Raw genomic sequence first — 15,253 nt, 5'->3', positions numbered from 1 at the left:
CTGTCTACATAATCTGCCTGATTTAACATTTGATCCTTGATAGATGCGCATATAGTTAATAATGACAGAGCAATAAAATCTCAGTGCAGCAATGCATTAAACTGGTTACATTTAACTCAAAGATGCAGATTCAAGTTATGTTTAATATTATTGATTGGACTGTGATAGACATTAAGCATCTCTATTTCATGCAAAGTTAGTTTTTTGGTTCAAATTTGAACAACAGAGTGCTTGTATCCCTGCAAACTTTCTAAACAATAAACAAGCACTTTATATCTGTGGTGTGAAACCAACCAAAACAAATGAAAAAGATCCAATATCACAAAACACCAGACTCTGACGCGGAGTTCAGCCAGTGAACTAGGCATGAAAACAGCCCTAGATTACTGTTTGGGTCTACAGCATTAACAACAGACCAAGCTTCTGAACACCAAATAAGGAAGTGTATTCTAACATAATTAACAAAGTACTGAAATTACTATGCCCAGCCCAGGAATCTACGGCTTTAACACAACAAGGGTACCTGCGTACAGCTCCACAGTAGCGACAGTCTACGAGGAAAATTGGTCTTAAAGCCCGAGTCACACGCAGGTGAGACGTCTGCCGCACCAGGACCACGATCGCTTCGATGAACTGGATGAACAACACACACGTCTGACACACACACACACACACACAATGTCAGTATGGATGGGATTTGCCTGTATGTACACTATTTGACTCAGCATTATAATTAAGAAAACACAGTGAGCTGTTAAGATTCATGATTCAATTCTCTAATAAACCAAATATAGAAATCAGAACATGTTAACGTGAGGAATTAACATAAGAGATTTTCAACCACTCCTTATTTTAGCTGTATAAAAATGCATTCACCATTGTATCTGAAACTAAAGTTGTGCTTAGTCCCAATTTAACCCTTTATCCACAAGCTAATATGTTAACCACAAGCTAACAGGCTAAACACAAGCTAACATACCGGTCACAATAGAAAAACGCACTGTGATACAATTCAATTGAATATGACAGAATGCAATATGTTGAATTGTTAAATCCCAGTTTCAGGCAGTAGTGGGTGGTATGGCCAATTATTTATATCAATTATCAGCTGAACAGCTGCCCATCCTGTGGGTCTGATGCTGTTGCACATCTCCTGGACCAGTTTGACCACCATGGAGCTTCCTGCTGTATGGGAAGACCCTCCTGATGATGCTGCTGCACAGACTCGAACTATTTAATCAGAGTCTCTACTTCACCTGCTTCTCCCTTTTCTGTATTTTAATAATTTATATTTATATTAAAACCTTATTCTCTGCTCATTTTGCTCTTTTGTAATTATTTTGCTGTCTAGTGTCCACCAGAGGAGGATGGGTTCCCCTTTTAGGTCTTGGTTCCTCTCAGTGTTTCATCCACTTGCTCTTAGGGAGTTTTTCTTGCAACTGTCGCCATTGGCGACGCTATCAGGGACTCAAACCTGTATTTTTCTGTAAAGCTGCTTTGTGACAACACCTGTTGTAAAAAGTGCTGTATAAATAAACTTTGACTTGACTTAATAGCACAGTATAATTCATAATATATACATATATTTTTTAAAATATAACCATTGAAAATCATTAAGTAAACCCATTTCTAAAGCTATGATTCTGGGATTTTTTCTAAAACACATTTGAAATATATTTATCGGGCAAAATAATTTAATATTTTAATAATTTAATAAATTAGAACTGAATAATAAATAGATAAAACTATGAACTATGGCCCTGTGGGCTCGACAAAAACAGCGTTTCCCTTCAAGGCCAAAGTTGGATTATTATTTGGCAGTTCTGGTTAGAATTTTCAATTCCACCTTAAATAGAGAAGTGTTTACATTCCGTCACCTGTACAAACATCTGAATGAAACTACTTCACCATTAAAGGTGGAATAGGGAATTCGAGTAAGAGGCCAATTTCAGCTTCCTTAAATCAACGGTCTGATATGTGAAGACATCTCTGATTTAGACACTCAGCTAAACGGGCTAACGGAAGCGTGGTTTGCACTATTTATTTGTCACATTATCTGCGCTTGTATAGGCGATACTGTTATGATGGTTGTGCCAAAACTCACACTCACAATTTGTACAAAACGTCTTTTTCTAAAACATACATCTTAGTTAAGCCAGGGGTGCCCAATCCTGGTCCTGGAGATCTACCACCCTGCAGAGTTTAGCTCCAACCTTAATCTAACTCACCTGATTCAGGTAACCAAGGCCTTCGGAGGCACCTGACTATGTGAGCCTGGTGTTGGATCTGAACTCTCCAGGGTGGTAGATCTGCAGGACCAGGATTGACCCCCCTGAGTTAAGCAATACTAACCAACAATACCACATTAATCAGAAGCTCAGGATACATATACACACCTTGACCATGGTTCTCTTGTGTCGTATGAACGTGTGAAAGCCGAGCCATCGGAGTTTCATACACAGCTCAAAGGCCACCATCACCAGCGCCAGCAACTCCAGAGTGGCGTGAACCTGGAACAATCAGGATCCGACGCATTAAAACCCAGAGAGGCATAACTGTGTGATAATTACAACAGTGTATTTCCAAAATAAGGAAAAAATAGAAATCCAGATCTTTTCAGTGCCAGTTTTTTCTGCTTATGGTTTATGTTATGTATGGCTTTCTATCATCCACGTCCACTTTGGTCTACAAAACATTGCATAATGAATCATAACATAAAGCATGTTTGTTCATTTTAGATTTGTTTTTAATTAAAATATTCCAGTTTTTGATTGATGCAACTTTTATTTTACCTAGAAAGTGGCTGCATGTTTACATATTACAAAATATTTTGTCAGAGTATTAAAAGTATTTCAGCCCTCTGTGGTATACATACTGTATAAGCACCCTGCAGAAGTACTTCAGTATTCTGTAGATCTGAAGCACATTAAAAAGCATATCCTATATGTTTCTTAATCACCCCCCACACCACCACCACCACCAAGGGCCACTTATGAAGTTTGTGGTTATACTCTGTATAACTGGCTGCCCTGTATTGTAGTAAAAACACAGTCCAGACTGAAACACTCCTTATAATTGCTGCACAAATGGGCACTTTTTCCCCTTTTGTAAAGCTGGTTGTCATAACATCAGAAAAAAACAGTGAACTGAAAACAGACACAGCTTAGTTTCCATAAATGGACTGCATGAACTAAGAAGTGAATGTTATGCTTTAAAATCCTTCACTAATGTTTGCATACTACATCAATCCTTACTGTCTCAAAAAGTGACAATGTTTGTTTTCTATGATATGTACCCTTTAATATACTGTATCATAATAAAGAAAAAGTACCAAAAGTACTTTGGTACCCTGTAGGAGTGTTCTGTAGAAGTAATGAGCAGAAATATCAGAAGTACTTTACTGTGCAGTACTTTTTTTACCCTGTAAAAATACTAGAAGTACTTTAGTATACTGCATAAGTACTGAAATTAACCCTACGCCACACACTCGTTCAGACACAGGTACATACGTAGACGTCCAGTCTGAGGGAGGGCACTGCAGGGGCTTCAGAAAGAGAGAGAAGCATGAGCAGAACAGCGGTCAGCAGCTCCATCAGGTAGAACAGGTGATTATGGGCAAACAGGTAAGCGCTCAGCGCCCGCGGGCTCCGAGGGTGAGTATAAAACTTATCGTTATTCTCCCCTTCCTGAGAGGAAAACACACACACAAAACAACACACACACACACACACACAGTTTAAAATGTTTATTTCAGACCTATTATTTAGTTATTCATGTTCAAGGGCTTCCATACGTTTCAAAGTCTTTCCATTTTTTACATTTTCATAACCCTTTTTCACGACATCAATAAAGCAGATATAAACACCTCAAAAGGCATTTTTCCCATCATCTTCACTAAAAAATGTAGCTAACACTCTGCATACACGACAGAAAAAAGAAAATACTTTCAAGAATTATTAAGAAAATTAATATGCTTTAAAGCAACATATTTAAAAGCACTTATAATGCCACCAATGTGTATAAGAACTCCGACGTCTGTACAATGTTGCCTCAACACTACAAAACAATCTTACATAATCAATCAATCCATCAATCAATCAAACTAAATCTCCCACCACTGACAAAAAATATCACATTTCATAACTTATTCCAAAGATTTTACCCACTATAGTCCATGACATTTCACAGCCTGAAAAATAAGACTTAGAATCTCACTGTTATTTCAGAACTATGGAAACGTTACTGTTCACTGACTACTATGAATTACCTACTAACTACTACAAATGATTCAGTATCTACTTTAAATAATTCAGTAATTTTCATGACTTATTCATTCGTAACTATGAATTGAGTTACTACTATGAATTAGTAGTAAGTTCAGTAGATACAACAAATTATTCAGTAACTACTACGGCAATAATAAATAATAAATAGCTATAAAAATAAAAAAGAACTGAAGTTTTGGTTCCATATGAGACCTCAGAGTTTAAAATTGCACAGAAAACACAGAAAATATGGCTATATTAAAACTGTGTTATACATAAGTTTCTTTGTTATTTCAAGTAGTTACATACTAGGGCTGAATGATTTGGGGAAAAATTGTGATTTTTCTGACCAAAAATGTGACTGCAAGTTAAACTGCAGTTACTTTCTGCAGGTTCCAGATTGTCCAGAATGTCCACTTTTCTGGTTTGAGATTTGAACACTGGACATTGTGCACCAGACTGCCAGATAGTTCTGGTTATGATGTTATGTCTACAGCACATATGTGGTCGCTTGCATCTGACAGCTTGTCGGTTCACAAGCTCTGTGTTATCAGGTTAAATTTCCCCATTTGAGATTTACGACAGTGGCTTAAAATTAAAGCTGCAGTTCTTGTGATTAGAAAATTGCACTTCTTCAATGATCAAATATGAAAATTATTAATCTTTCAGCTCTGCTTAACACACACTCGTTAATATTCACCTGAAATTAACACCTGCATCCAGAACACGTTCCCAAAGTAAACCCTGAGAACTCATCAGCTGATTATGAAGCCTTTCATGAGATCAATCCGTTGTGTTGGAGCAGGAACAGGACAATATTCCCAAAAGCTTGTATATGTTCAAAAATTTACCTGCAGATATATCGCTGCTTCCTGGTAGTTCATTTCCCAGCTCTGCCGCAAGGAATTCTGGGATCTAGAGTCTGGGGGTCCAGGAATGCTAACGTTGTTCGCAATATCGTAGTTCCCCACTCCATCTGGGTAAAACACGAACAAACACACATTAAACAACAGAAGTCTTTCACAAAAACATTTTTTCTTCACTGTGTAACTGTAGGATGAACTGTGGATCACAGCACAGCATTTAGAAAACAGACCCGGTGCAGATTTTTTCTGTGTGCGTCACGCAGCAAAATACACTGAAATAAGCCATGAAAATCAATGACAATTGAACAGAAAACATACAAACTTAAAAACGCTATTTTTTTAATTCATGACGAAATACTAGTTAAACATTCCGGGCTGCAGACAGATTTCCATGTTGGTCTACCAGGCTTGAAATTTGTGCCTAATCACAAGCCAGAATGCTGTCGAGGATAAACAAACATGCCGTGTACTTTTATGAATAAATGTTTTACTGAGCAGAGTGTCGGACATCTGTATAACTTTCTCGCTGCTCCGCTCCACGGCACATACGAGGCCAGCATGTTTTAGCTGTTGCACTCACGTGGCCGTATGACTCATGTCATGCAGAGGTCGTGTGTGTGAATTAGGCCTAAGAACTGTTTTTGACTAATGTAGGATAGATACTACAGGGAGATTCACTCGAAAGAGGCCCCGAATATTCTGTAATAACTCTTGCTAGGACGAAGCAATCTGACCGAAACCAGTATATGGAGCTACAAACAAGCTGGGACGCCCCTGCTTCGGAGCGACGAGGTAGACGCCGGACAGCCGTCGAGACATTAACCTCTCTAATGCTTGCTGATACGTTCAGGAACATGGAACACCGCGTCGAAATGTGTCTGGCAGAAAATGGAGATCACTTCCAGCATCGCATGTAACGCAATCGCTTACACATACATCAAGGTATGTAGCAGATTTTTTTCAGATTGCTTCATCCTAACAGGAGTTACAACAGAATATTCAGGGCCTCTTTCGAGTGAATCTCCCTGTATTATTGAAAGCCATAAACACACTTGTTTATGCAGCTCTAGCTCATGAAATTCAGTCACGGAAGAACAGAGATATTCTTTGTACTTTATACAGGCTGAAAGAAACACACGAGACCACTTCCTACTTCACATTCACACTTTGTAGTCCAGTGGTTGCAAGGACAGGACATCTTATCATAAAACCAGACGTTTAAAAATAGATTTATGACAGAAATGCAAACTCACACCCAAAAAAACATTTGCATTTGACAACCACAGTTACTACAGCATAAGCTATAGGGATGCACAGAAATTTCAGCCACCAAAAACTTTCAGCCGAAAACCAAAAGCACTATTTTGAAAAAATGAGTAGGAAGTACAGAGAGAAAAAATTTAGCCATAAAATAAGATTAAACTCAACTACTTCCCATTCACCAGTTTCTTATTCACACTTTACATTCCAGCTTAAACAGTGCAGCAGTTCCATTGTGGCACTTCAGCTTCATTACAAATATAATGACCATTCTCTGTTGTCAAGGATGGTTGATTTCATGACACATACTGAAGCCCACAAAGCATAATAATTTTACTGAGTGGCATTCTTTCTTCCTCATTTTTGCTGCTTTTAAAAGATTATGCAATACCTTTTATGCATTTTTTTTTATGAAACATGAAGCTTTTGTAAAAGGCACTTTAGAGGAGCACTGGCTCAAGACATCAGCTTTATATTTGGTACATTTTTTAATGAAATGGTAGAAATTACAGGGTGATTTAAAAAAGATTCATCTGATTTCAAAATGATTTATTTGACTTGTAAATCATTTCAGAACAATGCAGTAAATTGTAAATGGTAAATGAGCATAAAGTCACATTTCCTAACTTTTCCCCAAATTTGAACCACTATTCGATAGTCAGATACTTCACAGCCTGAAAATGAAGATTTTTTACTTTTAAGATTTTATTCCAGAACTGTGAAAATCTTACTGTTCACTGACTACTACAAATAATTCAGCATCTACAATAAATTATTCAGTAATGACTGTGGTAAATAAATAATTCTAAGTTTTAGTTCTATATGGGATCTTTCAGTTTATAGTTTAAAGAAAAAAGAAGAAAAAATATGCCTATATTACTTGCTATACAGTAATATACAATTTTGTTATACATAGTTTTCTTTGTTAATTAAAGCAGGTGCACACAACAAATAATTTAAAGAAAACATCTAACTGTGATTTTTCTGACCAGTAAATTGTAAATAAAGCATAAAGTTTATTATGTAATCATACAAGTGCTCAGTATGAACCTCAGTATGAAGCTGTACGGACAACATCAACGCCACAGTCAAATTCACCCCATACTCGATAGAGCATGTCGGGTGTCGCTGCACTCACGGCTCTTTCAGTGCGATTTCGGAGATCATCCAGTGTTGTGGAACCAACGACGAACGCTCTGAGCTGTTGGAGCTTCACTGCCCACGAAAATCACACTGCACAGTTATGACGGATTCACTCTTATTTAAGTGGAGAATGCAGAACGCTTTCTGACTGAAGGGAGCCATCTTCCACTGACAGTCAGAAACTCTATGACCCCTCTTTCAATTGGATTGTGATTGGTTCCTAGGCACCTCACAGTTGTAAAAATATGGTGCTTTAAAAGCGGATTAATCTTTTTGAATAACCCTGTATTATGAGCTAGTCTTTGTCCGGCATTAAACGCCTCTTATGTTTATTTGCCACTCAAAACGGCCAAGTATTTTTCAGTGTCAGGAAACAGAGCAGGAATCATACATTCAACAGAAAATTACACAAAAGCTTCCAAAGTCATGCGTAATATTAACTTTATCAGTATTTCATTTGTCCACTCTTTACTTTTGTGTACCTACTGGCACTTTAACTTCACCTTATCTCTATCTTAAAACCAACCAGTTACAGCTGCATCCTCCCAACAACAGCTGTTCCCAAAGAAGCCACTCACATTCTGTTCCCCGTCAAAGAGACACTGTCCTTCACATAAAGAGCTACCCAAACTGCCTTTAAATGTCTCTCGTGTGCATCTAAAAATGGCTAAAACAGACAATTCTGAGAAGATTAGATCTAAGAAATTACTTACACAAGGAAGGAGAAGGTCAAAGGAAAATAAACGAAAAAACAGGAGTTTCTAAACCGGGAGTTAAAAAAATGATTAGAACGAAAATGTGCCTCCTAACAACCACCCAGAAGACCCCAAAACTGCCCCCATCAGATAAACAGCACTTAAAGCTTTCATCTCTGAGAGAGAGGAGAAAATCAAGCTGCTTCAGATCTGAAAACATCCACAGGTGTTTCTGTCCATCCTTCCACTGTGAGAAGACGACTCAGCGCTGTGGGTCTGAAAGGACGTGTAGCTGTCAAGAAGAACCTCACTGAGAAAAGGAGACGGACACATCAAACAAAGAAGCTGAACAATGGACTGACCACCCCAGAGTCCAGACCTCAACATCGCTGTATGTGTTTGATTACTTCAGAAAATGATCGACCAGCTTCTAAGACTGAACTTTGGAGGTGTGTCTGCAGATTCTTTGAGGAACTCAAAGTGAGTCTCTTGAAAAGAATGGAAGCTGGAATAAAGAGTGGTGAAGAGTGAACAAATTAAAAGTTTATGTTCAGTTGCTAAGGCTTCTGTGTAATCATATTTTTAGATTACTATTTTTTTAGAAGCTGAAAAATGAATAATTTGTACTTACTGACTAGAATTTCTATAAATGAAGGGTGGGATCTGACTTCTGCACAGTATTGTAGCTTCTACGGCTCATTACTTACAAAACTGTGCCCCTTTTTTATTACGTGTTGTATGTTACTAATGAAGATACAAGCCTAATGTTCTGCATGCTATCAATTGGGGATAACAGTATTTGATTTACACAACTCCACATACCAGCACATCCACAGGGTTGGTAGAAAGAGGACGACTGGAAGGGCCATTCGGGTGTCCATTCAGCCCCACTGACATGGTTACCGCCGGCTTCCATGACAACCACTGCAGCTGATCGTACCGGTCGCCAACAGTCAGTCAAAGAGAGTAGGGTCCAAAAAGAGTGAATGACCAAGTGTCAACTGCGTGGCATCATCTCCATGTTTGAACGCTGCAAGTCCACCTTTGTTAAAAATAAAAAATCCAAAAAACTCAAATCCACCAGCAATTTAACCCCAAAGGTCCAACAGCACTGCACCTCAATTCCCACATTCCTGCACATCAGTCCACATCTTCCACCTCAAGAAAATAAACTAACACTCTATTTACAAAGAGTGGAAGAGGAAATAATCCAGTGAAAACCTTGAAGAAGGTTTCTTTCCATCCACTGGTCCTTCTGAAAGATCTAAGGAACCTGGAATGTTCCTGGCTGGTAGAGGAGAATGTTCAGTTCTGATACTCCAGTTACTCCACCTTCTACAACTGCCTTGGTCAGATGTGCCTTCTTCACTCCTAGTTGACGTACTTTTGATCCGGCTCACCAGGAAAAGCTTCTCCTTCCCTGTGTCATTTCCCCTTTTCCTGTGCCACTTCCATTTTTTCCTGAAAATCAGCCATCTTTCCTGCCATCAAAAGTTTGGCAAACATGCTAAAAAAAGGCAACAGAAGCTGGTTCAGTTGTAGAAGTGCTTCAGGCTGAGCCTTATTCCAAGAGAAAATCCAGCTAAACAAAACCAGGAATCTCTCTGAGGGTGGGTTTTTGGGTAAAGCCCTAATGCAAATTTAACATGATGCCTTTAGGCGTTGATTTGCCCCCCCGGTCAGTTTTGAAAGCAGAACACTGCCCAGATGGGCATCCATTTCATTGAGGAATTGACAAGTTTCTGAGGAACAGAAAGTAGGAGACACCTCAAATCAAACCAAAGCCCTACTCGTCATGCCACAAACAAGACAAGGCTTAGAAAGATTACTGTAATTTTGGTAGCAGGACATAAAGATGGCAGTCCAAAGGCAGATGATGGGGGAACAATGCAGTGCTCCGCTTTCCCGTTACACAAAAACATGAAATAAACCAAAAAAAAAAAAAAAAAAACACTTTTCACCAAATCAGTCGTGTCCTTCCACTGTAATCCTCAGCCGTCATGGTCCAAACAAACAGACGTAAGCATTAGCAGAAGGACCCACGTGGTGCAAGTCCTCCTGACATGGGCTCTCTTCTTTTATTCCATAAATAGCCCTCAGCTCCGTCGAATAAAGCCCCACTGTCGCAAGGCCAGAAGCAGACAACGAGGGAACATGAGAGCAAGAGAAAGAGAGAGAGTCTGTATTCCTAGAATTCCTGTAATTTCCAGAAAACGTCCATTTGATGAGTTACAGAACAACCACGTCCAGGCGAACAGAATAAGAAGTGTCCAGTTTTCCGGTCCTCAAACTCAGCAGCAGGACAAAAACATCATGGGGCGTCCCTTAACCAGCAAGCTCTGCTCACCTTTCAGCCGCGGCAGCATTGTGCACGTGTTTGCGTGTTGGTGGGGGGTGGGGAGTGCGGAGCGGGGAGTGGACAGGGGCCACAAACAAGTGCGGCGTCAACCACTACGCTGACACAGCATGTTTGGTCGTGTGCCGCTGCTTTGCAACAGACTGCTGTGGTGGACACTCAAACACATGACTGCCACTGTCAGGAAACTTTTCTCTTAAAACGATGGTGCTTATTTACTTATTACCCCTCACCTCTCGTCTTAAAGTGACAGTGCCGTATTTCACTACAGTGTCTGTGTTTACAGGCAGAGATTTTGGCCAATTCGATTGAACATATTCCGATTACAGATTAATATCTGATCTCTGTTTACATGCACACAAGTAATCCGATCCAAAATGACGTGCATATGTAGAGAACCGCTTACTGTAGACGTTACCATGACAACGAGCATCACGTGAGTCCAGTCAGAGTGAGACGAGCAGCAGTGAGCAGCGCTTGTGTTTTTAATGACTTTAAAATGATGTCAGACTCAGGAAAACGTCCTTCACATGTCCTTATTAAAGAAGGCCGAGAGGAAGACGTCGTGTTCTGAGACACATAAGCTGGACGTCCGTCCCACCGCCGTCTTTTAAAGCTCAGAGCATAAACTTCGTCTCCTCTGCTCCACCATGTTGAACGGTATAAACTTTCACTATGACGTGATGAACATGATCAGAACGGACTTAAACTTTCTGATAGGGAACGTAATCAGATACAGGCGTTTACACGGATATTATTCTTCTATTTAACAGATTATTTACAGGATTACCCACCTCGTTCAGTCAGATAGAAACTGTATTCCGAGTGGCCTCAACTGGACTAGTCTATTCTGACTGAGGTGTTTACATGGACGTTTTCTATTCTGATTGAGCTATTAGTCGGATTACCAACAGATTATCAGGCTGCATGTAAACGTGGCTAATGACAGCTAAAATAAACATTCATTCAATTTTAAAGGGCCCAAATCTGAGAAAATGAACTAAACTTTCAGTTTGTAAATAAAAGTTTGAGTTTGCATGTAAAAAATAAGTTTCAAAAATATGCATATGCAGTCCACATACAGACACCAAGCTGCAAAAACAGCCTGTTTTGAATTAAATTTTTTTATGATGTCACGAAAACCTGCATCTATATACATCCATTATACTGAAGTCATTGGCCCTGGACTACTTTTTGAATGAGGTGAAATATAGCCAATCGGAATAGGGGTCATTTAAATACATCAATCTTAAAGGCATATTTACATATGGTATATCAGTGTTAAAGGCACATGGATCACCTTTTCCTTAAGCAACACCTAATAATTATTTGAGGACTGAAAACACCATTTTATCCCATTTTGAAAGTAGAATTTTTAGCCTTCTCTGATTTTCAACCCACTAATACCCCCATGATAAACGCTGGCTTTGGAACTGTATGCTGGTAACAGTCTTTATTTCTTTGGCTCATAGAACACAATACTCATTACTTCCATAAACAATCTGAAAGTTGGACTTATTAGACCACAATACACACTTCCACTGAGCATCAGCCCATTTCAGAGGCGCTAGAGCCCAGAGAAGCCGGCAGTGTTTCTAGACATTGCTGACATATGACTACTTCTGTGCAGAATAGTCTCAACTCTCCCATTATATCTGAGGTCAATTTGATCCCATTCAATGTTTAATGTCTGTAAATAAATGATCCATATATTTGGTTGCTTCATATTTAATTACTTTTTCTAATTTAATGGGGACAAAAGGGTAATCATAAAATTAACATGATGATATGTCTTCAATATCCTGTACACAGGACCCCAAGCTGTTTTGGCTGAGTAAAATCAACATTTAGATGATATTGAGGTCACTATAACTCGGATTTTTATAATCTTTAAAACGTCCCTCTGATTTAGGGCCCTAACCTAACCACTCCTGTAGGGAGGGGAAACGTGGGGAGGGGAAAACAGAATTCCCACCAAAAGATTGATATTTCCCAGAGGTTTAAATTGCTGGGGTCAAACTGACCCCAAGTATAAAACGTGTCAGTAAATTTGAGGTTATCTTGCATTTCCATATGCAGCAACCAACAGCATTTACTGACAACAGTTTGTCAAAGTGGTTATTTCCATCACATCAGTGTGCTGGTTTTTAATGCAGTGCTGTAGAAGGTCTCATTCAGTTGTGTTTTTCCATATTGCACTACTAGCACAATAGAGGGCGAAATACCTAAAGTCTTTGCATTTGGTCATTGAGAAACACTGTTCTTAAACAGCTGGAATATTCCAACACTGCAAACAGTCACCTGCAAAGGTTTGTGCACCCTGGTCACATTACATGCTTTCTTTATTTTCTAGGTAAAATAAGTGAACACATCCTCTAACACATTTCTGCATACTATACACATTTTAATGTACAATTACTGTTTATCTGCTGAATTTAACACACTGGGGAAAAAAATAAAATATAAAATGTGCCCTTATGCATTTCATAGTTGGTTTTACTTTTTCCGCTACATTAAACTCAGCAACTAAAAGAATCAACAAATAACTGTAACTTTGTTCCCCGTAGAGGACGTGTTTAATCTATTTTTACTATGAAAATCTTAGTACATGGAAATTTTTTAATCAAATAAAACTGTTTAGTTCAAGTAAGCTTCTTGTTATGTATTTAGGCCTACAAAATTAGAGTTTGAAATTTTCTGAACTTTCCCTCCGACACCCCTCCTCCCCCACATACGCACATTTTACACACTTCTAGAACCAAAACGTCACCAAAACTCATCTTTCTGTCTCTCACACACTGTTCATTAATGACGTAGTAAAGGCCTTTGGTTTCTCAGTGCTATTTCATGTCCATCTCCACAAGGAGGTGCCAAAAACAGTAAACATAACCTGGAAAATGTTTCAAATGTTTTGCTCAGCAACTGTAAAGTAAAAGGTCACATGAGGGTCTTATTATGTTAGTAAACATAGTTTTAAGCAAATAAACAGACTTAGTGACACTAACTGTCTCTGTAATTACTGGATTCACTAGGAAAACATTCAATAACAGTGCTGGTCTAGTCTAGGAGACACTTAATCCCCCGTCTTCTGTTAACACTCATTCAAAAATGGGACAATAATCCTCTCCCAGAGATGGAGAGGTTATGAATAACAATCACTCTTTAACCACAGACTGTACTCTGCCAATCTAAGAGAAAAGCCTAAAATGGACACTTTTAGCATTCACAGTAAAGCTGTTTGCAGTTATTACTGAAACCACAGCACCACAGAAATTAGACTGAACTGTAACTCAGAAATAACGGTGATACCTACAGCTCATAATGACTACACTCTCCACAAGCTAACTGCAGCGGATGCAGACGTCTCTGAGAGAGCTGGCTTGGTGGTAAATGAGACTGTATTTGGCTTGTCAGGTGAACTGAATCAGCTAGAAAACAGATAAAATTTAACCAACATCATGGCTCATGCAGTGACCTTCAATTCTGCTGACTGTGAAGACTCTTTTCATTACAGTGAGCTAAACTGTAGGCCATTTTGATGGTGAGTGTGATGGTAGAGCAGCTCTGAGCCCCAAAGTAGCCTCATATTATACTAAGTAGTTGAAAAAAAGAAAAACTGACGTAATGACGTTTTATGAACCATTATATTTCTGCTCAGTGTTAAAGGGAAACTCCACCAATTTTTCAACATTTCTGAATAAATAAGACCTTGAGATTTCATTGTAGAGAAACTTACTAACTCAGATCTCTTTACAGTGGTGGCGATAGGAACCAGGGGTCGCCATGACTACATCACAAATATAGACATTTTATTTACTATCAAAACCAGCAGTGAACCTACACGAGTCCTAGCTTTTTATATTCTGGTGAAGATAAAAGTGATAAATCTCTAATAGTAAGGTTTTTTTGCCTTACACATGCTGTATGTAGCCCTCCAGCATAAACAGTTTAAAAAAAACAAAAGCATTTAAGCCAAAATCTTCTCAAAACTATCAGGCAGTGAATTCATGACCATTTAATGTAGTAATTTTCTGTGAGGGAGCTTTTAAAGGTGGACGTCTGGTTCCCATCACCACCACTGTGAACAGTTCTGACTCGCAAGTTTCTCTAAAACAGAGCGTTTCACACCAAACCACTCTGAACGACTCTGTACATCTCAACCACTTAATTATGTGGAACTTTTGAAAAGTGGGTGGAGTTCCTCTTTAATACAGAATATTGGTTGAGCTCCACTACAGAACAGTGACAAACTGCATGTTTCATTTTAAAGACAGTATAAATGGTCCTGTTTAGCTGGAATCAGTGCAGTGTAGCTTGTGGAATGTTTAATAAAACCACTGTACTCATAGTTTTTATGGTATTTTTTTATAGTGTGGATTTTCATCTGTTCCAACTTGTACGCCTTCTACGACAGTGTGTAGACTTACGTACTCTGCTGTACGTAAGAGCACTCCTGCTGTACATCGTCCACTCCTACCTACACGGAATTTAAAGAGCTAAAAATTGCAAATCACCAATAATATCAGCCTATTTCATCTTATACAGTCAAAAACAAAGTTTTAGTTAAACAGTGCTTTCCTGACTGGCATGTATGTGAATTGCCAAACTGTCAGTTCTCAGTTCCTTACTGTCACATGACTTCATCTTAAATAAACAGCAGAAACTATA

At 38.8% G+C, this 15,253-nt stretch overlaps 1 protein-coding gene across 2 annotated transcripts in view; it reads right to left on the bottom strand.

Moving 5' to 3' along the window:
• tpcn1 (two pore segment channel 1) overlaps window positions 1–15,253 on the bottom strand; it is a 37,783-nt gene that overhangs the window by 20,188 nt on the left and 2,342 nt on the right. The window contains exons 1-5 of one of the 2 annotated variants that reach the window (XM_036580038.1): window positions 9,052–10,131; window positions 5,117–5,241; window positions 3,510–3,686; window positions 2,397–2,510; window positions 524–654 (exon numbers count right to left, since the gene is read on the bottom strand). In XM_036580038.1, the coding sequence (XP_036435931.1) occupies window positions 524–654; window positions 2,397–2,510; window positions 3,510–3,686; window positions 5,117–5,241; window positions 9,052–9,145 (641 nt within the window). In that variant the 5' untranslated portion in view covers window positions 9,146–10,131. Of the gene's footprint in view, window positions 1–523; window positions 655–2,396; window positions 2,511–3,509; window positions 3,687–5,116; window positions 5,242–9,051; window positions 10,132–15,253 lie in introns of those variants that run through there. The other variant, XM_036580039.1, reaches the window with a different exon arrangement.

The sequence above is a fragment of the Colossoma macropomum genome, unplaced genomic scaffold (genome assembly GCF_904425465.1).
Source record: "Colossoma macropomum unplaced genomic scaffold, Colossoma_macropomum, whole genome shotgun sequence".
NCBI classification, from domain to species: Eukaryota; Metazoa; Chordata; class Actinopteri; order Characiformes; family Serrasalmidae; genus Colossoma; species Colossoma macropomum.
The sequence above is the reverse complement of the archived record's forward strand: the minus strand, read 5'-3'. Positions and strand labels throughout refer to the sequence as shown.